Source organism: Myotis yumanensis, unplaced genomic scaffold (genome assembly GCF_028538775.1).
Source record: "Myotis yumanensis isolate MYYU_CA2020_CCGP unplaced genomic scaffold, mMyoYum1.0.hap1 SCAF_3, whole genome shotgun sequence".
Lineage (NCBI taxonomy): Eukaryota > Metazoa > Chordata > Mammalia > Chiroptera > Vespertilionidae > Myotis > Myotis yumanensis.
In genome coordinates, this window is record NW_027223754.1 from 178,852,311 (window position 1) to 178,879,950 (window position 27,640).

Sequence of the window (27,640 nt, forward strand, 5' to 3'; positions counted from 1 at the left end):
CAGATTATACTATAAAAAGTTGTTTCAAGTCCACTCCTTCTAGTCCTATGGTAGAGTGTCTACTTCTCAGTGTGGATGAAAGAACATTCACACTGAATGTTCTCATTCTTTTAAAATATTTACAGCTTATTTCCTTAATTTGATTTTTTTTTACTAGTGAGTTTGAACTTTTTTCATGTTTTTATTAGCCACTTATATTTCTTTGTTTGTGTGTGAAATTTGCTATTCATGTCCTTTGCTAATTTTTATCTTTTTTTGTCAGCTTGACTTTGCATATTGTTTAGGGTGTGTTTTTTAAACTTTCATGAAATTTAAATTTTTAAATAGCAAGACCTACCAATCTTCCTCTTATGGTTTCCTTCTTCGCTTTTTTGTTTACAAAGTTCCTCCCCTGAACCCTCCCAGATTCCAAATGATTTTGCTTAAATAAATTCTTAAAATTAAAAAAAGAGAGAAACCATTCTGAGATCAGTTTTCTTAAAACAAACAAACAAACAAACATATTTCTTGTAGCTGTTATGATTTTATTTATTACTTTGGGATTGTATTTTGACAGTGTGGGAGTTTTAAGCCTCTCTCCCCACTATCAGAACACAATTTATTGTGTAATCCATCGCTGGTTCAAATGCTACCCTTATCATAAGCTCCTGTCATCTTCCTGGGATTCCATCTCCTGACAGTTACAGGAATGGGGGCGGGGGGTGCATGTGGGAGAGTGAACAAATATCCTAGGGAATAGACAGTGCTACCAAGGTGTGAAAATTTAGATCAGGCAGATAGAGAACATACGGTGTTTGCTATGGAGTTTTAGCTTAGTGGTGGATTAAGTACATAGATACGTAATTTTCAAGATAGCTGCTCATTAAAATATATAAATGAAAATTTTTAGCGGCAGGAAAAGGAAAGCAGGGCAATTTTCCCCAAATAACTTTGTCTGTAAATCCAGTTCCACACGCGAGCCACCTGTCATATGGACTCCTGCCCATTAAACAGCACCACTCAGGTATGAGATCTGCGAGAGGAAGTTCAGATGAAGGTCTTGAGTCTTCCAGGATATTTTGCTTAGAGAAAACGGAACTTTATTTTAAAATACGGTGCTCATTACCAGCGCAGTAACCGCTACAGAAACAGCATGACCCCCTCATTTTTATACTGACCTCCGTCTGCGCCGCTAAGGCGATTGCAAGGGGGGAGGGACTAGGGAAGGGGGAATTATTTTTGCGTTTGAGCACCCGATTCCTCCTTTTTATTTTCTTTTTGCAAAAGACCGTTAAGGTCGGGGACAGGAGCCTCCAAACGTTAGGCCGCAACACAGTTATTTTGACTGTAACGGTGGTTTTCGTAAATGGGAGAGATAAAAAAGGGAGAAGTGCAGGTTACATCACATAACTTCCTGGGGTCTCCCCTAGCCCTGGGCGGAGATCCTGGGAACGCCGCCGGCTGCGAGGCCGCCTCGCGCCACTGGGCGGCGCACTCCCCCTTGGAAACCTCCCTCCGTCGCCCCCGCCCGGGGCTACGGAGCAGTGACGTCAAGGGGCGGGACGGAGACGGGGTGCCGGGCGGCGGGGGGGCGATCGCTTTCAGAGAGAACCTCTGGCTGCGGCGGGCGAGTGCGGCCGTGGTTGCTGGCCAGCCCCGCGGCCCTGGCTGGTGTGCAGCGCGAGCACCTGGCGGGCGATGGCGCCGAGCGCGAGCGGCCCCGGGTGGCGAGGGCGAGGCCCCGGGGCCCCGAGCGCGCCGCTCTCCGACGTCGACATCGGCTCTGGCGGCGCCGGGCCCGGGCGGCTCGGGGGCTCCTTCGGCTGATGGCGCTGGCGGCGCTGGCATCGCAGCCCGGGGTGGCCGGTGGCGCCGAGACCGTCGGGAACGCCAGCGTGGGTAAGGTCGGGGCGCCTCCCTTCTGCACCCCAAGGGGCCTTTGCATTTCTTGCAAGGTCGAGGTCCACCCCAGGGTCTGTGCGCCCCGCAGCCGAGGCGGCGCGTTCGGAACCGGCAGGAAAGGGTCAGGGTCCTTCGTGCAGAAGGACATTCCCTTAGCGAAGGAGGCGTCCTCATTCCGGCTGTGGAAGTGGGAAGAGATGCGTAACTCTCTTGTTCACACACATTCCTGTCCCCCTCGGGGAGGGGAGCAGCCATGTTTGTGGGTTTCATTTGACACTTGAAAGCACCTCTTGGCTCCCGAGTGGCGTGGCTGAGCCGAGGGACCGTCAGGCGTGCAGAACCGAGGGCTCTGCGAGCCACGGCCCCGCGGACCGCGCAGGGTTTTTACTTCCCAGTGGAGATGCTTTTCTAATTGGTGAGCTCGACGGAGTTGACAGGAAAAGCGGGCTCAGATCGGGCTTTAGATCGTAGGTCATGTGCTTGGCTGAATGGGTTTTATAAGTAATTCGTGGTTTGTTAACATACACGCTGTGAATAGCACTAACTGTGCCAGGCTGATAATCACGTGCTTTCCCTGTGAGGTTAGGCGCATTCTTAGTTTTGTTTGGAGCGTTAAGACACTACTTACAGTTCTGAAACATAATATTTTCTGAATAATGTGATTGTGCTCCTAAATACTTATCTTTGAAAAGCTCTTGTGCAAACTGAGTTCTAGAATCTTTGCATAGGACTTAAGGCCAGAGCTGAAAAGGGCAAGTTCTATTTTTGCAGGAAAAGAAAAAATAAGCCTTTTTTTTTTTTTTTTTGTATGGGGCACTACATTCACTGCAATGCAGAATGTGCCAGGTGCTTTTTCATGGCAGTGTGTGTGTTTTTTTTGTTTTTAATCTTCACCTGAGGATATTTTTCCACATGACAGGACAACATGTGGGAACTTAACTGCTGAGTGATAATTAAAGCTGATGTGCCCAAGTCGGTTTGGTTCATGAATAGAGCCTCTGCCCGTGGACTGAAGGGTCCCGGGTTGGATTCTGGTCAAGGGCATGTACTAAGGTTGCAGGCTCAATCCCTGGCTCTGGTTGGGGCACCTGTGGGAGGCAGTCAATCTATGTGTCTCTCTTACATTGATGTTTCTCTCTCTGCCTCTCCCCCTCCCTTCCACGCTCTCTAAAATTCAGTGGGAAAACATCTATGGGTAAACATTAATAAAACTAAAGCAAGCTGATGTTCTCCACATCAGTCAGATAGAAATTAACAAAGACTGCCCTAACCGGTTTGGCAGAGTGTCCGCTTTCGGACTCAAGGGTCCCAGGTTCGATTTCGGTCAAGGGCTTGTACCTTGGCTGCGGGAACATCCCCAGTAGGGGGCGTGCAGGAGGCAGCTGATCGATCTATCCCTCTCCCTTCCTCTCTGTAAAAATTCAATAAAATATTTTTTAAAAAAATTAGCAAAGACTTAGTTCAAGACTTGCAGTCTCCTCATTTGTTTCGATTTGAGGACTCTGATAACTAGACAAACTGAAGGAATTAAGCAACTGCTGTAATTTAGGAGGATTTACCCATCTTTCCCAGGAAAAGCTAACTTGCACCACAGGGGTAGTGGCTGAAAAGCCAAATAAATCTTTGAAGGTGGCAGATCAAGTTTCTAGAATGAGGAAGGTGCTTTCTGTGGCCAGCAGGCCACACGTTTAAACAGTGTTCCCTTGTCTCGAAGTTCCAGTTCTCTGCTGCCTTTAATGTCTTTTGTTATTGTTTGTTTCACATCCATTAACTTACATAGAATTACATAGTAATTGGAGGTGAGCACAATGTCTTTTGAACTTCCTAATATTTGTGCTAATGATAATGCCATAAGTAAGGTAGCAGGCCATTTTTGTAGTTAGTTGCAAGTGGTCTCTTTCTCTTGAAAGGGTGTGAAAGATGCCCTGGCTGGTGTGGCTCAGTTGGTTAAGCATATCCCATGCATCGAGAGGTCACAGGGTTGCAGGCTTGATCCCCAGTAGGAGGCGTGTAGCAGGCAACCAATCAATGTTCCTCCCTCTCCCTTCCTCTCTTTCTAAAAAAATCAATAAAAACATATTTTTTTAAAAAAAAAGTATGTGAAGAGTAATATGCACATTTTGTGTTTCCTTTCAGCTTTTAGTGCTAATGAAAACACATAAGACATAAATGAGAAATTGGGCCCAGCCGACATGGCTCAGTGGTTGAGCTTTGACCTATGAACCAGGAGGTCATGGTTTGATTCCCCGTCAGGGTACATGCCCGGGTTGTGGCCTTGATCCCCAATGTAGGGCATGCAGGAGGCAGCCCATCAATGATTCTTTCTCATCATTGGTGTTTCTCTCTGTCCCTCTCACTTCCTCTCTAAAATCAATAAATATATTTAAAAAAATAATAAATAAATAAATGAGAAATTGGGAGGGGCTGTTGCATGTTGACCAGTTCAAGTAGCTAAATTAACTGCTTTTGTTTTTAATATTTAATCTGAAGAGAATTATGAAGACAGCTTTCACAAATCTCTCCTAGAATTTGGTTGTTGTATGAAAGCACAAACAATGCTTTCATTTTAGTAAAACACAGGTCAATTTTAGTAAAATAGTAAAAAGGAAGAGTTGAACAATTTTAAGTTTGCAAGTTTAGGATTTGATTGGGAAAGAAAAGGGATTGGGTAGCTCTTGGTGGAATAGAATTCTTGGAAAGAAAAAGTGACTGTGTAGGAATGAGGAGTAGGAAAAATAGAAAAGAGTCCCCTGTTATATGGGTCAGATGGAAAAAAAATATTTTTGGCAGAAAAAACAGGCACTTCTTTTTAGAGGCGAGCTACAGACAGCATAAGGCTCTGTCTCCATGTTGGCCATGTGCTCTGTAATATCACTTGATGTACTGTTTCCCTCCCACACCCAAAGTCATAAGATCTAATTATGCTTCGTAAAATGTTTCACACGAATCCCTTCCCAGATGGCTTAGAGGTGAATTAAGTTCCTGTTAACTTCTTCGGGATATATTTTGGTTATATGCCTTTATTTGCCATGTGTGCTTTTATGAGTAGAAGTTAAATGCAGATTCTGCTAGACTGTACTGTTCAAGTTGTCTTGGTTTTCAGGATTTTTCCTTGTCGCTTTAAGGAAGTCTCCTTCTCACCTTGATGTTTTTGATGGGTGTGCCAAGCATTTATTAGTATACCTGTTAGTCCTCTTCTTCCCACGCCTTCATTTGTAGGACCTTACTGAATGCCTGACGTAAAAGAATAAATAAGATGACCCTCTGAAACACTGGAAAGCCAATGGAAGTTAATCATGATACTTTATTGTGTAGTATTGGACTGTTTACAAAAATTTCCCCATTTATTTGAGAATTTCAGCAGCCAAGTGATTTATGTAGCACAGTTACCTCCATTTTACCATGAGGGAGCTGAGGCCCTGAAAAAAGAAATTACTTCCCTGAGGTGACAAATTTGAATTGTCATTTACTAAATAGTTACCATGTGCCAACTAGGTGACCACTACTGTACTAGGCGTTGGAATGTCAAACATGACAAAGCCCTGTATAGCCAGGAGTCATACCATAACTGATTTTGTTAATACGCAATCTTCTGTAAAAATGGTGAAATGGCTGTCAGACTGCAGGGGTAACACTGCCAAAGGATTTTCACACAGAAGTTAGGTCAACGATAACTAAGAATAGGGAAAATATACTTATCCTGCCCTAACTCATCCAACATTGAGTTAGGAGTTCTCAAACCTGGCTGACCATTAGAAATCAGCTGGAAAACTTTATTTAAAAAGGCATATTGGTGAAGAGTCAACTAGAAATTGAAATTTAAAAGAAAAAGTAAATTAACAATAGTATCAAGAAACATGAAATATTTAGGGATAATTATAATGGGATATGTGAAGACCATTACAGAGAAAACTATACAACAATCTTTTTTTTAAAAAGTATGTTTTTATTGATTTTAGGGAGAGAGGAAGGGAGAGGGATAAAGAGATAGAAGCATCATCAATGAGAGAGAAATGTCCCTTGGCTGCCTCCTGCATGGCCTCTACTGGGGATGGAGCCTGCAACCTGAGCATGTGCCCTGACCGGGAATTCTTATGGTGTTCCTGTTTTAGAAATTTCAGATGAAGAGTTGAGGTAGAAGCTGTGTTTTGAGTGCCATTAAGGTTTCTTTCTGAAAAGAATACCTCACTATCACTGTAGAAATTTTATAAATAATGAAATGTGTAAAGAAAAGAGAAATCACTTAAAATATATTCCCAGGGATACCTATGTTTAATACCCCTACTTATTTTTTCAGGTTACTAGTTGTTTAATAATGTATTTTAATTTCTTTGGTCCTATCTTTCCTTACTCTCTTTTAAAGCAATGAACGCTTCAGTTCTCCAAGCATTTCTTATTTGTGATTTATCTTCACCCTGTTTTACCTATTTAGTGGATTATTTGAGAATTAGTTTGGATCAAGAAAGAACTGGTATGCAGCTAGGAGAAAGATACACAGAGAACCATGGGTAGAGTGAGCAAGTTAATAAACACAACCAGAAATGGATGGGAAAGGCCTAGATGAGATGTTGGAAAACTATTGTTACAACCTGTCTTTTATGGGACTCTGAACTTGGTCCTTAAACAAAAAGCACATTTTCCCAGAATACCCATGGTTCATAAAGTAAGTATCTGAGGTGGGCGTTCAAATGACATTTTTGCCAGTGCTGATGGCACCTTCTTTTGCAAGCTAGGTAATACAGTCCTATTTGACAGATGAAGAAATTGAGGTTTAAGAGAATTGAGAGCCCTAACTGGTTTGGCTCAGTGGATAGAGCGTCGGCCTGTGGACTCAAGGGTCCCAGGTTCGATTCCGGTCAAGGGCATGTACCTTGGTTGTTGGCACATACCCAGTAGGGAGTGTGCAGGAGGCAGCTGAATCGATGTTTCTAACTCTCTATCCCTCTCCCTTCCTCTCTGTAAAAAATCAATAAAATATATTTTTTAAAAAAGAGAGAGAATTGAGAAACTTGCCTAAGATCACACAGCTCATATATGGTGGGATAAAATTGTAGCCACCTCTGTGTCTCCAGGGTGACTTCAGAATTCTTAGTTCCTACTGTTCTTTAATACCAGTGCATTCACAGTTGTCAGTAGCTCCTTAGGGTTGTTAATTCTTAAATTCAAGGGCTCTGTTCAGAATAGAATTGTTGTGGTTGCTACCAGATGGGTCTTTTTTTCTGGGCTCTGGGAGCCAGGCACCTTGAGCATCCTCAGCCACTTTAAGAATTTTTCTCATCTTTTGAAATACCTTTTTCCCACTTTAGTTCTTAGTTCTGCTACTCACTAGCCAAGTCACCCTGGTGAGCTGCTTCACCTCTTTAAGCTTAATTCTCATCAGTGAAATAGGGGCAGTAATAAAATTTATCAACCAGCTTTTCTTTCTGAGGATCAAATCTGTATCTATGTTTATATATGTGATTTCTACAAACTGATATTAGAGGTTCATATATTATAATGAAACGTTTCTCTTGTTGTAGGTCTTATTGAATTTTCTGTGGGGAAATTTAGATACTTCAAGCTCAACAGACCCCTTCCAGAGGAAGCTATTTTGCGTAATATTTCCAGCAATGTGACTTTTCTTATTTTCCAAATACACTCACAGTATCAGAATACAACCATTTCTTTTTCTAAGGTAAGTACAAAGGATTATTTCTGTAAAAACTGTTTCTGCAGTTTGTGTCCTTTTATTTAGCAAAAGCATCAGAATTATTGGATGCCTCTTTATGTTTAACTTTATGTCTTAAACTTTTTTTTAAAAAAAAAGAAAGTTGGTTTCTGTCAAATTAGTGGTTTAGACCAGCTAAGAGGTGAATGTCTCAGGCCTTCCTTGAATGTGGTGACCTCTGACTTAATGAGGAGGTGATAGAGTGCTGAGTTCGGGGGAAGGGTGAGCTATGCCAGTGTTTCCTGTCCGAATGTAGTTAAAGCTTTCCTCATGATTTCCCACTTTTTTCCCCCCCTACTCTCCTGGGTCCTTGATGATTTTTACCTGTGAATACATTTTAATGAGTTTCCATTTCTGTTTAGCCATTTAATGTGGTGTTGAATATGACTAAGATATATATGCTTAATAAGACCCTGTAGGATCAGCTTTATTCTTTGACGCCTCTTGGAAACAAAAATATCCTAACACTGAGTTAATCTTCTAGCAGCATTCAGAACTCTTGCAGAAATCATCACTAAACCCTTTAACCTCAGCCTCAGCTTTGGGAAGTTTTTCAAATGCCCTGGCTTAGCCTAAGCTATTAAGGACCTGCCATTATGTTAACCTTTTACAAATCTATTTCTATTTAGCCTATATGACTCTTTAGACAAATTAATTCCACGATGTATGTTGTGTTTTCTGTTTGTCCTAAGCCTATATTATAATACCCTAGATTTTGTGAAACAAAGCTCTTTTAGTCCAGTTCATATATATTTTGTAGGCATTGGTCATGTAATCTCTCACATGAAGTCTTTTGTATATTTCTATCCTGACATCCTGCTTCTGTCATGAAGGTTTTGAAGTTACATGCCTGTGTGTGGTAGTTTAATCGACTAGAAATGGAAGAGTTTGATCCTGGAAAACAAGAAGGAATAAATTGTTAATCGCAAGAGATGACAGTGCCTGTGACCCATTTATGCTGACTTTGCTTTAGTTCATGGCAGCCAGAGCAAAAATCAAATCATGTTAAATTTCCCAATTTCCTTAGGAGGAAGAACATGCCAATTACTCAGAAGAAGCCAAGTTTTTTTCTGGCACTGTATTCAAGAGGAATCTCCCTATTCAGGCCCTTACATAGGAGACATAGTAAAGTGGCACATGTATAATTTCCTTCTTAATAACATTACTACACAGACAACACTTGAAGGAAGAGAAAGGGCAGAGAAGAAAAAGGCATTTATATTCATTGCATGCCTACTGTGTGCTAGGCTGGTAGTCTTAGCTCCTGGGGCCATAGACTTTGAATCTGCTGAAATTGATGGACTCTCTACCCGGCAGAACGTATAGATACATATGCGTGATTTCATGGGGACTTCGGGAAACTTTCTAGGCCTCTGGGGCTCCCAGTTAGGAACCCCTGTGCCTGGTTTTCCATATAATTAATTTAATTCTCACAACAGCTCAACAAAGTAGTTACAGTGCCTGTTTTTACCTCTGAGGAAACAGAGCTCGGATAAAGGGAAGTGGCCCGAATGAACAACATATGCCAGTCACAGTCCTCCAACTCAGTTCCCTGCAGGAAGGATCTTCGTTCTCTTTAATTATAACAATGTTCCTTCACGGTGCTGCCTTTAGTTCTCACCGTGTCCGTACTACTGAGAGGATGACCAGACTGCATGTAGCTCTGGAAGTGAGAGGTCTGTGGGGAGAGAATTGTTTCTGTGTCCTCTGCCCTTCCCGACGAAGTGTAGCACTCAAGATTTTTAGGCTCATCATGGCAGCTGGTTCTTTGAAACTGTCGATTCTGTAGTTTGTCAATTAGTATGTGGGTCATTCTCCCTTATGATTGTCAAATTGAAGCCTACCTAACACTCACGGAAAAATCAGCCTGCCAGTCAGCCTGCAGTTATGGAAAAACCTGTCAAGGAAACCTAACATATGCCAATCACAGTCCTCCCACTCGGTTTCAGCCAGCTTACATTACCCTGCAAATAGGACTTGCTGGTATCTTAAGAACTTCCCGACCTCCTAGCCCACCCTGCCCTGTTTCTGCATTGCTGTTTCTAACGCTCTATAGAGCTCGCTCTCACCCCAAATCCCTCGGAAACAATATTCCACAGCCTGTCAGGGATGCACTCCCTTAGCCCATGGGTTGTTTTCCCCTGAATAAAGGATATCAAACTTGGGATGAAATTATTTTAGTTTCATCATTCAACAGTACTGTTAGTACCTGACCTAGTACATCTTAATTTGGGGGATAGAAAAGCTTGGGAATTTTATTGCATCTGACCAAAGATCATGTATTTTAAATAGTTCTGCCATGTGTATGTGTGGGCAAATGCACATAGAGGTGAAAAGAGCCCTTTAATTTTCTAAGGAAGGTCTGTTTTGATTCCGTTCTGTTTGGGGGAAGATTTGGAATAGGACATGCATAGTAGATCAACTCTGGAATTTTAATATTTTGCTCAACTCCCTATTCACGATGACTCTTTTCTTCCTTATTGCAGACTCTCCTTCCCAGTACCTCGGGAACAGGCACTGACAAAGGACTGGTTTTCATTCTTAGACCAGAGCAGAGTATGTGCTTTTGGTATTTGGAGACTTCAGATGCTGAGCCTGTCCAAAATATGGCCATTCCACTCTCCTACTCGGAAAGAGGTGGTAACTTTTCTGTCTTCGACTTCTACTACTGTTATGGGACTTATTCCTGAATATTTAGGGAAAACTGTAATCTTATTAAAAGTGTTTATTGTAAGTACAATATATTTAACCAGAAAGGTTTTAATAGCAAGGGAGCCAGAGAATTGTCATGATGTTGAAAGTCCTGGAAGGAACTAGGAGAATACATTTATTCATTGGAAAAACATTTAAGGGAGTCCTTGGAAAAGCAGTAACAAAAGGGAAAGACACAGTCCTTAACACTTCGGCTGGTTATTCTAGGCAGAGGAGGGCACTGAAGGAAAACGGAGTGTTTGGAGAATGGCATATAGTGGGTGTGGCTGGAGGCAGAGTGTGAGGGCCTTGTATATAATTTGAGGTTTGCATTCTATTCTGAGATCGGTTCTGGGGAAGCATAGAGAGTGTTTAAGCAGAGGAATGATGTGATGCACTTCATCTCTTAGAAAGTTAACTCTAGAAGCAGTGTGGGGAGTGGGTTGGAGAGGTCCATGGCAGCACTAAGGATGTCCAACTGCCACCTTAGGCCCTCTCCCCATAGGGAGCGGGCACAGGCCAGGTTGAGGGACCCCCCCAGAGTGCAGGAATTTCTTGCACTGGGCCTCTAGTTATTAATAATATGGAATGCCATAAATGTGTGTTTAATTAAATATTCAAATACCATTCTGATACATGGTCTTGGGGGTCTTTGAGGTCTTTTACTCTTTTTTATGTATACACAAAGACTCTTGCAGAATTGATATGACACTGTCTTTCTCCCTATTACTCATGGAGTTCCTTTCCTCTTTGGCAGTGTTTTTTCCCCTCCATCCCTGGGTTCTTATGTTCTTTTTGTAGGTTCATAGTCCCCAAAATCTAATAAAGACCCCTTTCCCTAGGAAATGGACCCTTTCAACATACAATTTCAGGGTGTTCATGGAGCCCCTAAAACCCATTCTTGGATCCCAGCTTAAGAATCTCTTATCTCTTCTGACCATTTCAACTCTAGAGCAGAGTTTGACAAACTACAGACTGAGCCAAATCTAGTTCGCTGCCCGTTTTGTACATAAAGTCTTATTGGAATGCAGCCATGTTTACTCACTTATGTGTTGTCTGTGACTGCTCTCGTGCCATGAGGGCAGGGTTGAGTAATTGTCACAGAGACCATTCGGCCCTTGAAGCCTAAAATCAGCACTATCTGATCCTTTACAAAAGAGATTTGCTGACCCTTGTTCTAGGGCCCTTAACCTCAGTTAATTTTACCCTCTTAAACTCAGTCATGAGGTGGTACAAAACTAGAAGCTCTGTATTTAACTTATATATGGAAAGTTGTTGAAAGAGTAGAGTTCTGTTTTCTGAGTGTTATTTGAATATATAAAAAATTCTGTGTTGAGTGACTTCCTTATTTTTCATCCAGATCCTATTCCTGGAGGCTGTAATTTGGAGTTTGATTTAGATATTGACCCCAACATTTACTTGGAGTATGATTTCTTTGAAACAACTATCAAATTTGCCCCAGCAAACCTAGGCTATGCAAGGTATGTCTGCCTCTTAGAATTACTTTTAGAACACGTATGACTAGATTCAATGAACTCTCTCAAAAGTCATCATTCTCTTTAGTAAAATGGAATTGTTTAGTTTTTTTGAATGAAAGTGATTCATACATTGTAACTAATACTTGAGCTGCCATTTACAGTTAATATTGTCTCCCCTCAGTGTGTATGAAGAGCCAGATGTTGAATGTCTTTTATGAGTGTAGAAGTACATCTTAGTTTTCATAAAGAGTTCTATATATGGAAAGTCTTTTGGAGCCTTGAAATATACTTTTTTTTTTTGGTAAGGATTTTATTTTAATTAAAACTCTGCATTAGTTTCTAGTTTAATAATAGGGATAGTTAATGTTTGAGTAACATTTGAATGCTCTCTGTGCATCATCCACAGTGCTGAGTGTCTTATGTTCTTTATCATTTAATTCTAACACTTTTATCAAGAAGGGGCAATTGTTCTTATTTTATAAAAAGGTTCCCTAAGGGTCTTTGAGAGTAAGTGACTTGCCTACTTACCAGTACAGCTAACAACTGGCAAAGCTAGCATTTGACTCTAGGCCTGACTGACATTAACATCTGGTTATATAACCATTCTGCCTGTCAGTGTGTTATTTTTCTTCGTAATGCCAACATTGGAATCATTGCTTCAGAAGTTTGAAATTTGAGCTTTTGGTTCCTTTTTATAGATGGGACTTCCCCCACAAGAGATTGATGTTCAGTTTTGTTGGTTGACTTTAGAGGCACAGATTCTCCGCCATGTGACACGAGGACGGGGCAGGATTCTAGGTGGAGGTTGCAGTATGACGTCTATCAGTATTTTCTGCCCGAGAATGACCTCACTGAAGAGGGGTTGCTGAAGCATCTGCAGAGGATGGCCGAAGTGCCTCAGGTGACGGCCAATGCTATTAAGGTAGATCTGATACTTGTGCTTTGAGTAGCCAGATTGCGACACCTTCCTAGGAGTTGAGTAGGGGAGAAGCTACCAGAAACTTACTTCTTTACTGTTTCCTTGGTCTTTCTGGGATTTGCACTTTATTCTCTTTTATTTCTTTATTATCTTGGGAGTCTTTGCAAGTGATATCTCAAAGTAATGTTGGCCTTTAAAGAGATGCATGTAAATTATGTTACATTTTAGTTGCAGCCACATATATGACCTGGTAATCTCGAGATGTAGATGGAAGTGGGTGGTGATTTTCTATGTACTCCTATACCTATTAGATTAAAACTTTTGGCAAATACAAAGGTTATAGTGCTGTGAGAAACTATTTAAGGATATACTCATTGGCCTTAATATTTAAACCCAAACTCCAAATCTCTTACTTGGAGAAAAATTTTCTCTGAGCTGTTGCCAGAAGGTTGAGAGATTACCAGATTATATAGAAAGAGGTGATGGAGACAGGGCATAGGTGGTTAGCCTAGAGCAGTGGTTCTCAACCTGTTGGTCTCGACCCCTTTGGCGGTCGAACAACCCTTTCACAGGGGTCGCCTAAGACCATCCTGCATATTAGATATTTACATTACGATTCATAACAGTACAGTTATGAAGTAGCAACGAAAATAATTTTATGTTTGGGCTCACAACATGAGGAACTGTATTTAAAGGGCCAGAAGGTTGAGAACCACTGGCCTAGAGGCTCAGTCTGTTATAAAGCAAGATCTCAATTTGTTGCTCTGTCACCTAGGATGTCATTGCCCCATGCTAAGAGGGAGCCTTATACAAGAAAACTCATTGTGGTTATTCACAAATTAGGAAGCTCTATGGGAAAAGTTTATTTAAAATAGGAAATTTTGAAGACCATGTTTACGTATATATTTATTTGTTAATCCTCACCGATTTATTTTTAGAGAGAGTGGAAGGGAGGGGGAGAGAGAGAGAGAAAGAAACATCAATGTGAGAGAGACACATTGGTTGGTTGCCTCCCACACATACCCCAACCAGGGCTGGGGATTGAGTCTGCAACCAAGGTATGTGCCCTTGACTGGAATCGAACCCAAGACCTTATAGTCCGCAGGTCAACACTCATCTACTGAGCCAAACTGGCTGGGGCTATTCTTATGAAGAATATAAGAACTCATGGAACAGGACCTTTTTAAGCTACTTTTTAACTTTTATTTAAGAGTTAGGATATTGTATGCCGAAATTCAAGGAAACCCTCAGTGACTAATGAGAACGTGTTAAAAAGACTCTGGAACCTGTTTGAAGAGGCTCACACTGGCCAACTTTGGTACAATTCAGTGATCAAAAAATAAAATGAACCTAAGCTGTGGTCAGCAAACTGCGGCTCGGCAAACGGCGGCTCGCGAGCCACATGCGGCTCTTTGGTCCCTTGAGTGTGGCTCTTCCACAAAATACTGACTTTGTGGCATGGGCCACGAATCAATCGCACTGTATTGCCCTCCCCTGCTGGCCTGGTTGCCCCCAGCTGCCCTCCCTGCCGGCCTGGTCCCCTCCCCTCCAACTGCCCTCCCCTGCTGGCCTGATTGTTCACAACTGCCCTCCCCTGCGGGCCATCTTGTGGTGGCCATCTCGTGACCACATGGGGGCGACCCTCTTGTGTGAGGGTGTGACAGTCAATTCTATATTACCTCTTTATTATATAGGATAGGTTTTTTGTTTCTTTTAGGACATGTATTACCCATTTTAAAAACAACCTTTAAAAGGGAATTTTTGAAGTTAGGGAGTATTGCATAACAACTACATGTAATGTCTTTTTATTTCAGAGCCTGTTAAAAATAAGTTGGTACTCTATGAGGTGTTCACAAACTTTGTCAGCTCTGTAACTAGTAGTAATAGCTAACACTTGTTGAACACTCACTCTTGTGCCATGCATTGTGTTAAGTATTGACGAAAGACTAGTGAGCAAAATAAATATGGTTCCTGCCCTTATGTTGTTTACAACCTAGCAGGTAAGAAAAAATATTTTTGCTTTGTCCTAATTAGTCTTTACATGTTACTTATATCTTATTTTATTTAATTATTAACATTTAACACTATACAAAAACTTTAGAAACATTTTGTGTAAGAGCCTGTTTATATTAGTACATACAAACTGTGTATGACAATCTTTTGATAAAACTAAACATGGTGTATTTTTCAAAAAGAAATATAATTTAATATTATAATTTGATATCACATGTAGGTGGATTAAAACAGAATAGCCTTTAAAAAATTCTGAACACTAATCATGCATTATGTTTGGTTTCAGATGGTTACTCTAACAGCTAATGATAAGACAAGTGTTTCCTTCTCCTCCCTCCGGGGACAAGGTGTCATTTATAATGTCATTGTTTGGGACCCAGTTCTCAATACATCTGCTGCTTATGTTCCTGCTCACACATATGCTTGCAGCTTTGATGCAATGGAGGGTAATTGTTCTTCTCTTGGTGAGTATATGGATTTAAACTTTGTGCAAACTCTTCTTTGAAGATCTATATCAACTAATATAAAACTTAAGAATATTGAAAATGTTTTTGTGTAGTATTCATTCATTCATTCACTCATTCTACAGATGCTTCTTAAGCCCCTACACTACTCCACTCTCTGCTCTCTGTTCCCAGCACTGGAAGATAGCAGTGTGTGTGTGTACTTAACATTTTATTTTGAAATAGTTTCATGGAAAAGATGAAAAAATAGTAGCAATGTCTGTATAATCTTCACCCAGATTCTTCAAATGCTAGTTAACGTATTTTGCTGTTTGCTTTTTATTCTATTTACTAGAGGCCCAGTGCACAAATTCGTGCATGGGTGGGGTCCAGCTGGCCTGGCCCTAATTGGGGCCGATGGGGGCTGGGCCTATTGGGAGGAGGAGATGGCGGGAGACTGGCCAGCTGGCCTGCCCCTATTGGGGCTGATCAGGGCTGGGCCGGCTGGGGGGAGGGGCCATGGGCGATTGGCTCCGCCCCCAACTGGAGTAGGGGACCACTTGGGGGCGGGGCCAGCCATGGGGAGGGGCTGAGGGCGGTGGGCCGGCCAGCCCTGTCCCTGATTGGGGTTAGGGGGACCGATCAGGGGCGGGGCTGGCCACGGGGAGGGGCTGCAGGAGGTTGGCCAGCCAACCCCACTCCCCCATAGGGGTGTGGGGGGCGATCAGGGGTGGGGCTGGCTGGGGGGAGGGGCTGCAGGCCTATGGTGGTGGGGCAGGCAATTGGGGTTGGGGCTGGCTGGGGGGAAAGGAGGGTAGAGTTTGGCTGGCCACCCCGCCCACCCTGCCCTTGATTGGGGTGGGAGAGTCCGTTCAGGGGTGGGCCAGCCCCACCCCCTGATTGGGCCTGTTCACCCCTGATCAGGCCAGTTCACTGGCCACAGTGGGCCTCATAGCAACTGGTCGTTCCGGTCATTCCGGCTTTAGGTCGCTGGCTTTTTATTTATATAGATAGCTCTATTTAGCATTCTTCTTCTTCTTTTTTTTTTTTTTAAAATATATATTTTATTGATTTTCCACAGAGAGGAAGGGAGAGGGATAGAGAGTTAGAAACATCGATGAGAGAGAAACATCCATCAGCTGCCTCCTGCACACCTCCCACTGGGGATGTGCCCACAACCAAGGTACATGCCCTTGACCGGAATCGAACCCGGGTCCTCTCGGTCCGCAGGCCGCTCTATCCACTGAGCCAAACCGGTTAGGCTAGCATTCTTCTTTTAAAAAGAGCTTTTGGTCATCAACTTGGAATGAATTACAGTTCCTCCTTTAAAAGAGCGGGCTAAATTCCTTCCCTTCATCAGTTTCCAACCACAGGTCTTAAAATAAGCAGAATGTGGCATTGTCTTTCATTTTATCTTTCATTTGGGTTCTTCATTCTCAGCAAAGCTGCTATGTAGGTATATATTGTGTCCTACAAATTCTGGTCTTCTATCTTGTGTTTCTCATTTAAATGTAAGTCTTTGTGGTATTTCCATCTGACTCTTAAGTGTTTTATGTGTTTTGATTGGTGGTGAGTTTTTTCACATGAGTTTATATAGGTGTTTTGTATTTGGTTTTAGTTTAGGGATTATTTTCTTGTATTTATCTCAAAGGAGTCATGATGCTGATGAATGTATTGTAGTTTATTTTATTTTTAAAAACATGTTTTTATTGATTTCAGAGAGAGAAGGGAGAGGGAGAGATAGAAACATCAGTGATGAGAGAGAATCATCTATCAGCTGCCTCCTGCACACCACCCCCCCTGGGGGTCGAGCACACAACCCAGGCATATGCCCTGACTGGGGAATCGAACCATGATCTCCTGGTTCATAGGTCAACACTCAACTGCTGAGCCACAGCGGCCAGGCTGTAGTTTATTTTTGAAGAAACAGAATTATTTGTTTTAGGTACACTCTGTCCTCCTCCTTTCCCACTTCCTCCCACCTCCTCACCCAAGAATATGTTACATACTTCTATCAGGAAGCATGTTTTATTTATTTATTTATTTATTTATTTTGTTATGCTAGCAGCCATTGCCTACGTACAATAATTCATTTAGGGGTGATACATGTATGGAATAAATTACTGTCAGTTGACTTTGCTTTTTTCATGAAGCTTTGTTCTATTGATTAAATACAAAGTATCAAATTGCATGTATTATTCACTAAATTTTCGTTATTTTTAGGAAGAGTATCGACCAAAGTGTTTTTCACTCTTTTTGCCCTGCTTGGACTCTTCATTTGTTTCTTCGGACACAGATTCTGGAAAACAGGTATTGTGTCTGATGTAGTTGCTCATGGTCTTTTTTCTTAAATGCTGTGGGGAATTGATGATCTGTAAGGAGAGTAAGCAACTGTTGACCTCCACTGTTTTCATAAACTTGTGGTTGGGTTGTTTTAGTAAAGATTCTACTGAGTTGCTCTGCATTTTTATTTTTTCTCTTTTCGCAATAATGGAGTTTACCACCTCCTCTTATTAGTGGAATAAAATGTGATTTGTGCAGCAAGCTTCTTCATTTGCTAGATTTCCTAGTTGGTTAAAGATAACAGGTTAGGAATCAGGATGTCAATGTAAAAAAATATATGTATGTGTGTGGATTTCAGTGTTGGTGGTCGACATGGTTTCATATAAATCAGGCTGTAGGATCCATGTATAATTCATTAACAAGGAGTATAAATGGAGCATCAGGGGGAGAGTGAACATAATCCTGATCTCATAAAACTCTTTAAACTTGCTTAAACAAATTGTTTGAAATAGCAATTCCTTTTCCTCCATCACTATACCTTTTTTTCTTGATTGAGAAGAGATGATTGTGAAGAATATTTAATTCCTCAAAGTGTAGAATGATTCTGTAACAAAGAATTTAATTCCTAAGCTGCATGTAAGGCCCCAAAGATATTACTAGGTATTTTAACAGATGAAGATAATAGTTGGATTGTTCATTCTAAAAAGGAAAGGATGAATTAAAAGGAGACATAAAAGTCACATTTTGCTTTGGAATATTTTGTGTGGCTTTTTTTTTACCTTTTAAATTTTATTTTCTCTTAAGTTGAAATTCAGTGTGCAATTTCAGGTCAGACACAATGACAGAAGTACTATTCTTATTTTAAGAAGGAAGTATAACTGTATTAAAATGAGCTCTGAAATTAACAACTTAGCAATTGAAATTGACCTAAATACAAGAAGGTATAACCTATGGTTAGCACTTTAATAGTGTACCCATTTAATAGTAATATTTACTCTTCATGAATCCTACATTTTCCCTGCCTTTTAGATAATTATTTCTCTCCTCCAAATGCACTAATGTGGAATCGTGAATTTATACATTAAATACTTAAATTGCATTGTAAAAAGAATACCTAACCATAGCTTGTGTTTTTTTCCTTTCCTGATGGTTTGCTACTAGAATTATTCTTCATAGGCTTTATCTTCATGGGATTCTTCTTTTATATACTGATTACCAGACTGACACCTATTAAGTATGATGGTAAGTAAAAATAATATAACTTAATTAGGTGTTCAAAAGGAAGATGCTGTGTTTACACTCCACCTTTGCTTCTACAGTTTGTCCAGTATTGTGTATGATATGCTATTTTGTGTGTAAAATAATGTAAAGCCTGTAGTCTAAACATCATTTCTAAACTGCTTGTTCAGACCTTCTCGTCCAAGTTTTTGGTACTTGGTAAATTACTTGGTATTTAGGGAAATGAAAGGTCCCTATGGATTATAAACCTGTGTTTCAGCTATGTGGTGTACTGAAATATGAGATATATAACAGTCAAAATGTTAAGATTTTCTCACCTTAAAACAGTGGTTCTCAACCTGTGGGTCGCGACCGCTTTGGGGGTCGAACGACCCTTTCATAGGGGTTGCCTAAGACCATCAGAAAACACATTTATAATTACATATTGTTTTTGTGATTAATCACTATGCTTTAATTATGTTCAATTTGTAACAATGAAAATACATCCTGCATATCAGATATTTACATTACGATTCATAACAGTAGCAAAATTACAGTTATGAAGTAGCAACAAAAATAATTTTATGGTTGGGGGTCACCACAACATGAGGAACTGTATTAAAGGGTCGCGGCATTAGGAAGGTTGAGAACCACTGCCTTAAAACAAACACAACCCCTCTGTCCTTGTCTTGTTTAACAGAATGCTTGTCATTCCTTCTTCCTCAGCCCTAATGTATAGGTCAGTGATGGCGAACCTATGACATGCATGTCAGAGGTGACAAGTGAACTCATTTTTTTGGTTGATTTTTCTTTGTTAAATGGCATTTAAACATATAAAATACATATCAAAAATATAAGTCTTTGTTTTACTATGGTTGCAAATATCAAAAAATTTCCATATGTGACACGGCACCAGAGTTAAGTTAGGGTTTTTCAAAATGCTGACACACCGAGCTCAAAAGGTTCGCCATCACTGGTCTAGGTTGTGCCCAGTCATGCCTGTCACCGGTCCTGGGAGGTTTAGCCCTCCAGCTAGGGTCCATGCCTCAGACTGGCTCCGAGAGAGAGAGAGAGAGAGAGAGAGAGAGAGAGAGAGAGAGAGAGGGAGGGAGGGAGAGGGCACGTGCGAGCGCGCCCATGCTGGTCTCATGGCACCACTGAAGAGCCCACCCACCTCTGTTGGTGCCTGACCAACAGAAAGGCTAAGGGCGGCCCTGGCAATGGTCTGTTGCATCTAAAGCAGGCAGTCAGAGAAGCCACCTCAGGTCACACAGTTCCTCTTCTGTCTTTGTGCAGTTCGTCTGGTTCTGACAGCCATCGCCGGAAGTCTTGGTGGGATTTTCTTGGTAGCTGCTTGGTGGCGATTTGGCATCCTCGCGCTCTGCATGCTGTGTGTTGGACTAGTGCTGGGCTTCTTCGTCTCTTCAGTGACTTTCTTCACTCCGTTGGGTAAGAGATGCGTAACTCAGTGTTGCATGCGTTCAGTTTATTGTTTGAAAGGTCTTATTTGGGCTCTCTAGGTACAAGTACTGCTCATCAGGGATGTGGGGTCTTCTATAGAGTTCTGGAAATTGGCACTTGATGATGTGGCCCTTTAGGGAGGGCCAGTACAAATAAGAAGCCCTCTTTCCTCAAAGATACCTGTACTGGATGACTTATAGAAGGCCTTTAGAGACAGCTTTGTTCCTATTTGTGAGGTAAGGTGTGTGTCTAAGTCTGTTTCTGTTAGAATTAGTGGGGGAAAATGCATTCTTAATATATAGCAAAACAGTGGGTTTTATTCTTTATTTTTTTAAACCCTGGAACTCTTTCCTCAGACGAATCTTAAGTAGAAGCCCAATAGAGCCCGCAGGTAAATTGGGTGCTGCTTTGACGGCAGCTGACTTGGGGAACTCAGTGCTTTTCTCAGTCTTCTCTCTTACCCCGAACCTCCACTCCCACCCTTTGCCAAACTTTGTGTTCCTCAGGCACCTACTTGTAGTCATCTTGGGGCCGCAGCACAGGGATGGTTCTGTTTTTGTTGTTGTTTGTTTGTTTTGACTTTTTTTTACATAATTCAGTTTCGATCCATGGAAAAAATCTGGTTAACTTGTAAGTTAACTTTCTTTGCAGTTGTGCAATAACTTACATTTCCTGATTGTTGTCAAACATGGAAAAAGAGTATCTACATTCCAAGGAACTCTATTAGGCTATTTCTTTTTTATGTTTTATTTAGTTTTTATATTGCAATATCAGATTAAAGTAGATGGAAATGTTAGAAATAAGTATAGTTGTCTTTTGAGGCTATCAACTTTGAGAACACAGGGTATAACAGAATGTAGTTGGTGCTCTATAAAGATTTTTTTTTTTTAAGACCAGAGAGAATTGACAACCTTTACTGACCATTAAGAGGCCCTTTTGTTCTAATTTTAGCAAACCTAAAGCCAGGTTCATTCCCACAGCCACCCCCCCTCTCCCCCCCCGTTTGCAGGTAGCTTTTTTTATTTTTCAATTAGTGTTAGTGGGAATGCAGATTGGTGCAATCATGATGGAAAACAGTATGGGGGTTCCTCAAAAAATTAAAAATGGACCTGCCTTCTGACCCAATGATTCCACTTCTGGGAATATATCAGAAGGAACCAAAAGCACTAATTCAAAAGAATATATGCATCCATATGTTCATTGCAGTGTTATTTACAGTAGCCAAGATATGGAAGCAACCAAAGTGCTCATCAATAGATGAGTGGATAAAAAAAGCTGTGGTACTCATGTACAATGGAATATTACTCAACCTGAAAAAAAAAATGAAATCTTACCATTTGCTACAGCATGGGTGGACCTAGAGGGTATTGTGTTGAGTGAAATAAGTCAGACAGAGAATGACAAATACCATATGATTTCACTTATATGTGGGATTTATAGAACTCCTACTCTTCCAGGATACATGGGTCTCAAGATGTGGGGCCACCTTCAGGTGGACTGAGTGATGGTGCCACTGTCAGTATTAAATAATTCTCAGGCCCTACCTGGTTTGGCTCAGTGGATAGTGTCGGCCTGCGGACCAAAGGTCCCGGGTTTGATTTTGATCAAGGGCACGCACCTAGATTGCAGGCTCCTCCCCGGCCCAGGCCCTGGTCAGGGCATATGCAGGAAGCAGACAATCCATGTGTTTCTCTAACATCAGTATTTCTCTCTTTTCCTCTCTCTTCCACTCTCTCTAAAAAAATCAATGGAAAATGTCCTTGGGTGAGGATTAAAAATAATAATAATAATAATTGTCAGGCTTAAATTCTCATTGTTTAAATTTATTTATAAATAGGAGTTCTAATATGTTCATCTTGGGTCACCCAAGGTGTGCTACCTTTTGGAAAAATTTAGTAGGAACAGATAGGTGGTTAGCTCCTGTCTTTCCTGATGCATTAGGAGATCACATCTTCCAGTATGCAGTGGCTGGGCAGGATCTGATTGATGGTAAAAATCTACTAAATGGATTTTGCTGCCTCAGTTGGGTGGGAGTTCATATCGTTAGCTCTAAATCCCATTTCCTTGTATTTTTTACTTTGCAGTACAAAATCATGGAATCATAAAAATTTAGAGCTGGAATGGATGGTTTGGAGTTTGGAGATGAAGTGGTTCTATCTTCTCATTTTATAGGTTAGGAAACTGAGGCCTAGCTTCACAGCCTGTGATGGAAGAGCATGGATTAGTCAGGCCTCTTGTAAATCATCCTGGGAATAAATGCAGAGCATTTCCCTGCTTGATTTTACTCCCACCCTTCTGTCTGCTGGGACACACCTTTCAAAGGTGATTGTATTGACAGCTAAATGAAGAAAATGAGAATTCATTTCTAAGTGCCAACACATTCTCTAGTTGTTATACATTAAACCTTCTATGTATGTCCATGTCCAAATGTTGAGAAAATGAAATTTAATGTAGTGAACATGTCTACTCTTTATTTCTTTTTGCTTTTTCAGGAAACCTAACAGTATTTAGTAATGATGCTGTGTTCTGGGTGACCTTCTCTTGTATAGTTGTTCTCATTCCAGTAATTTTCATGGGCTGCCAAAGAATAGTAAGTGTTTTTCATCAACAGTTAGATTAATTATATTGTCCTGGGCCTTTAGTTATTCACTTATTGCATCAGTTTGCATGTTTTATTCACAAGTACTATATGATTTCACTTATATGTGGACTCTAATGAACAAAATAAACTTAACAAAGTGGAGACAGACTCATGGGTAGAGAACAGACTGACAGCTGGGAGTTGGGGGCTGGGTGAGAAGGGTAAAGGGATTAAGCAAAGACTCATGGACACAGGCAACAGTATGGTGATTGCCAGAGAGAAGAGGAGTGGGGGGAGAGGGGAGAGAGTAAAGGCAGGGGGTAAATGGTGATGGAAGGAGGCTTGACTTGGGGTGATGGTGATGGAATAAAATGACTTGGGATGATGGTGATGGAAGGAGACTTGACTTGGGGTGGTAAACACACAATATAATATACAGATGACATATTGTAGAATTGTGTTCCTGAAACCTATATAATTTATCAACCAATGTCAGCCCAATAAATTCAATAAAAAATAAAATTTAAAAATATGCTTTTAACGGTGGGAGCAGAGAAGGTTGGACTCACTGTAATGCAACAACCTGATGGATCATTAGCCATCTCTGCAAAAGAGCGGCTCTTCGTTTAATTAAACTTTATTGTTGAAGTTCTTTCACAGGGAAGATACCTTTTATATAAGGTAAACTGTGTTTTAAGAACTCATTATGGGTGTCAAAGATTGTTCTTAGTTTATAGGTAATCTTTATTCAGCTCTAAGACTTGGTCCTTTTCATGTGAGCAGAAGTGATTCCCTGTGTTTGAGGCCAGTGATAAGGGTTAGCAACTATTCTTGTTCTACCAGAGGTAAAGCCTAAAATTTCCCTCTCTTCCACAGCTGAACATCCTGACTTGTGGATTCATTGGCTCCTATTCGGTGGTCTTGGCCATTGACAGTTACATGTATACGAGTCTTTCTTACATCGCTTTGAATGTACTCAAGAGAGCACTCAGCCCTCATTTCCGCAGAGCTTTCACAAATGTGCCTTTTCAAACTAATGGTAAGACCCTAAATCCAAGAATCAGAGTGATAGTCAGGAATATTGGCTCACCTGTGCTAACAGAAGCACTTGGTAATAGAATGAAAGAAGATTAGCTGGAGGAAAGAAAGTTAACTGGACTCAAGGAGGAAGCAAACACCATTCAAATGCTGTTAATAACTTATGATCATAGAAGCAAAGAATTTAAATTTGTTAGGTGGTTAAAGTTCATACTTCTAAAAGTCTACTAAATGAACTTTGTTAATTTCTAAATCAGGATTACTTAGGCCTACCTGGTCAATTCCCAGTTGTGAAGAAAAAGCTGAGAATAAAGATGGCACCCAATGGGTTGGGCTGGGATGAGGGATGAGAATGACAACCTGTTTTTTTAGGTTATTCCCTGTTTCCCTCCTTTAAAAAAGCATGTAATTTGCTAATTGAAAGCGAAAGTGATTTTTAGTAAGTATATTATTTCCTTAGTTGTAGGATTTCTACCCATTACAGATTTTCCATAAACTCTTTGAAGGAAAAAAGACCACTAAATTAAATGGTCACAAAGATTGTAAGATGTGTTGGTTTCAGAAATGTGAAAACATGGAGGCTGGAAAAGCCTGTCTTAGAACTAAAGATATATAAGCACAATCTTTCCTTCTACTGTCCTGAGCCTGCCCCCTCATTGGATAAGAGGTTGATGGTAGAGACCTTGAAATCCACATGTCTTGGAAGTTTTACATACAAGACACTATTTCGCCAAGCCTTTACTAGAAGCCCAGTACAACTTGTTGCAGCTCTTCATACATTTCTAATTGCACTCCATGTGAGTGGGGTGATGAATGGGAAAAAAGAGAGCAAGCATGGTGGCGTCCAGTGTTCCACGATGTACGTTTGTGAGGTATACCTGGAATGCTGCCTTCTTCCCCTGCCCCTTTGTGGAAAACACAACAAACAACTGTGCCTGTGGGCACTGGTCATCAAATATTGGAATGTGAAGGACCCAAACAACTGGTTCCTTTACAAGCTGTCTGGACTTTCATGTGACTGTAACAGAAAGTTCCTATCTTCAAATATAAGATTATAGTTTCTTCATTCATTCCTTGGTTTGTAAGTAAGGAAATAACATATGTTTGGACAAACTCACCACAAAGACTAATATTACTAAGAAAAGATGACATAGATTTAGGTAGGCTCTGAAAGGTTACATGTTAGATCTGCTTGGTTTTGGAATACGGAAGTTCCAACTGTGCGTTTTACTGTTTTTTAGACTTTATTATCCTGGCAGTATGGGGCATGCTGGCTGTCAGTGGAATTACGTTGCAGATTCGGAGAGAAAGAGGGCGACCCTGTTTTCCTCCTCACCCGTACAAGTTATGGAAACGAGAGAGGGAACGCAGAGTGACCAACATCCTGGATCCCAGCTACCACATCCCTCCATTGAGAGAGAGGCTCTATGGCCGATTAACCCAGATCAGAGAGCTCTTCCAGAAGGAGCAGCCAGCTGGAGAGAGAACACCCCTGCTTCTGTAGATGCCAACGGGCTTGGTCAGTGTGATCCTGAAGAACACAGACACTGCCGCAGCTTTGGTGTTTGTGCCCAGCCTGCTTCAGCCATCTCCAGTGCAAGTCTAATAAGAAAACAGGCTTGTGTATCTGTGTGCGGTGTCCTTACCGATGCATGGAGATTATAATTCTAAGTGATGAAAAGATGACCAAAAAATGGGTGATAGGGAAGCTTTTCCTTATTCCAAAATACTTGAGAAATTACCTCTTGGTTTACATGATCAACTTGTTCCATTAAATAGACACACACACACACACACACACACACACACACACACACACACAAATTAAAAAACTGATTCTCACGTAAAGCCGTGGTATTTTCTTTTTACAAGTCCTGGAAAATTTCTCACACGTTAGTCCGTCTAAACCTGGGGGGCAGGGGCACAGAGGGTGGTTTGAGTGTTAGACTGAGTTTTTTGCTATGTTTAGAGATTTAGGGATTTGATACTGGGTCTTTGAACTTCTGAGTACAAAAGGAGAACTAACTTAAAAAGTCTGATTACTTAATTGCATCTCTTAGTATCAGATAGTAACAAAAGGTGTCATTCTTTTGCTTATTTTTGTGATAAAAAACACATTTACCATATCATTTTAAATGTATAGTTTTTGCTTTTTTATTGTTTAAAATGGTAATTTAAATAGCTAAATTATTTCAATTTGAAAATAGATCTAATTTATATAGATAAGAGAACTTTTATATGGATGATTAATTTATATTCCAAATAATGGCCTGGTTTTTTTTTCTGGCCCTTTAAAAGAGTATTGATAGCTGATCTCTAATTTAAACCATATTAAGTGACATGAATTTTTGTTTTGTTAATCTTTACCTGCATTTTGTAGTTCTTTCGGCTAAATTAGTTATTAGCATTGATGTAAAATACAATTTCAAAAAAACCTCTATATGAAGCCCTTTGTACCATCTGTGTTTTAAAGTGATGAGGAAGTCAAAGCACTCAGTGTTTAATGGAGCTACTTTTGAAGTAGAGGCTTGGCATTTGTAAGGAAAGTCCCTTCAGTTTTAACTTTTTTTTTTTTCATCATGAGAATGTAACCTGGGTGCCCTGGGCTGCATAGCTGCTCCTCACGGCCTTTTAACTGTCAGAGCCTCTGCCACCAGCTCTGCCTGGGACTTGACATGTCTGAGTGACAGGGTGGTTGTATGCACATTTGTGAGTTAACCACCATTTGAAATGATGCTGCTTTAGAGTTTTTTCAAAGCACAATAGATTTTTGAAATTTTGGGTAGCTGGAAAATTTTCAACTTTTACTTTTGAAAGTGTCTTAGAAATGATTTATTCTGTAATCCACACTATTTATATAACCGCAGTAACACTTAAACTTCAAGGAAATTTTTTTTTATAATTCACCGTAGGGATTCTGACTTCTGCCATATCTCGGTATATTCTAACAAAGTTATACAAAATGTTTGTGAGTTATTTTCTATACCATCAAAACGCACTGCCAGTGAAGATTGTAAAGCTACAACACACTTTTTTGGAGGGGGATACAAATTGTTAAAATTTATGTTAATTTGTGAGTAATAAAAAGCTCGTTTGTACAATTTTTAAATAAATTCCTATTTTGAAAAAAATGCTAAAATGTCTCATTATTATAAAAATCTTATAAAATTTTTTTGCCAACTATCTTTGTACCACAGTAACAAGACATAAGACAGTTTCATAGCTATAAAAACAATTAATTAAAAATAATTATTTAAAGAATCAGTCTAAGCACAAATGAAATCATAAGAAATGAAGGAAATCTGGGGCAAGCTGATGTCTTTAGTGGGTTAGTTCATTAGAACTTCAGGTATGTCAAACTGAAGGAAAGTAATAATATTGGAAAAGTATACTGTCCTATTTTGTTTCTGATAACCTGTTATAGGCTACCTATCATGTTTTCAAACCACAGTAGCTCACCAGTGCTATAGATCAATTGAGTTCCATAGAAGATGAGATAGTAACTGATTTTAACAAAGAAATTGCTAGAATATTAGGCCACGAATGGACTTTATTTATTTTTTAAAAATATATTTTATTATGGACATAAGACACTGGGGGGTAAGGGAGGGTAGTGGTTTGTCAAGGGCGGGGGGGGGGGGAAAGGATACTTATGTAATACCCTTTGTAATACTTTAAGAGGAAAATAAAAAAAAAAAAAAAAAAAAAAAAAAAAAATATATTTTATTGATTTTTTTTACAGAGAGGAAGGGAGAGGGATAGAGAGTTAGAAACATCGATCAGCTGCCTCCTGCACACCCCCTACCGGCGATGTGCCGCAACCAAGGTACATGCCCTTGACTGGAATCGAACCTGGGACCCTTCAGTCCCCAGGCCGATGCTCTATCCACTGAGCCAAAACGGTTAGGGCTGGACTTTATTTTTTTT

The 27,640-nt window shown here is 40.6% G+C and overlaps 1 protein-coding gene across 1 annotated transcript; it reads left to right on the forward strand.

Annotated features, from left to right (window-relative positions):
* The first annotated feature begins 970 nt into the window (after positions 1-970).
* Positions 971-26,844, forward strand: TM7SF3 (transmembrane 7 superfamily member 3). Its single transcript, XM_070408821.1, has 13 exons — positions 971-1,003; positions 1,410-1,878; positions 7,401-7,555; positions 10,075-10,225; positions 11,640-11,760; positions 12,508-12,679; positions 14,976-15,153; positions 17,356-17,442; positions 18,577-18,657; positions 19,930-20,082; positions 22,587-22,684; positions 23,552-23,714; positions 24,955-26,844. The coding sequence occupies exons 1-13, from the start codon at positions 971-973 to the stop codon at positions 25,215-25,217; spliced, it is 2,124 nt and encodes a 707-aa protein (XP_070264922.1). The 3' UTR covers positions 25,218-26,844.
* The last annotated feature ends 796 nt before the right edge of the window (positions 26,845-27,640 follow it).

What these genes read in the sequence shown, in the direction of transcription:
- TM7SF3 (XM_070408821.1), top strand. Translation starts at nt 971, where the DNA reads ATGGACTCCTGCCCATTAAACAGCACCACTCAG. An exon ending in ACTCTCCTACTCGGAAAGAG is followed by an intron (nt 10,226 to 11,639) that starts GTGGTAACTTTT and finishes TTTTTCATCCAG; the next exon opens with ATCCTATTCCTGGAGGCTGT. An exon ending in ACACAGATTCTGGAAAACAG is followed by an intron (nt 17,443 to 18,576) that starts GTATTGTGTCTG and finishes GTTTGCTACTAG; the next exon opens with AATTATTCTTCATAGGCTTT.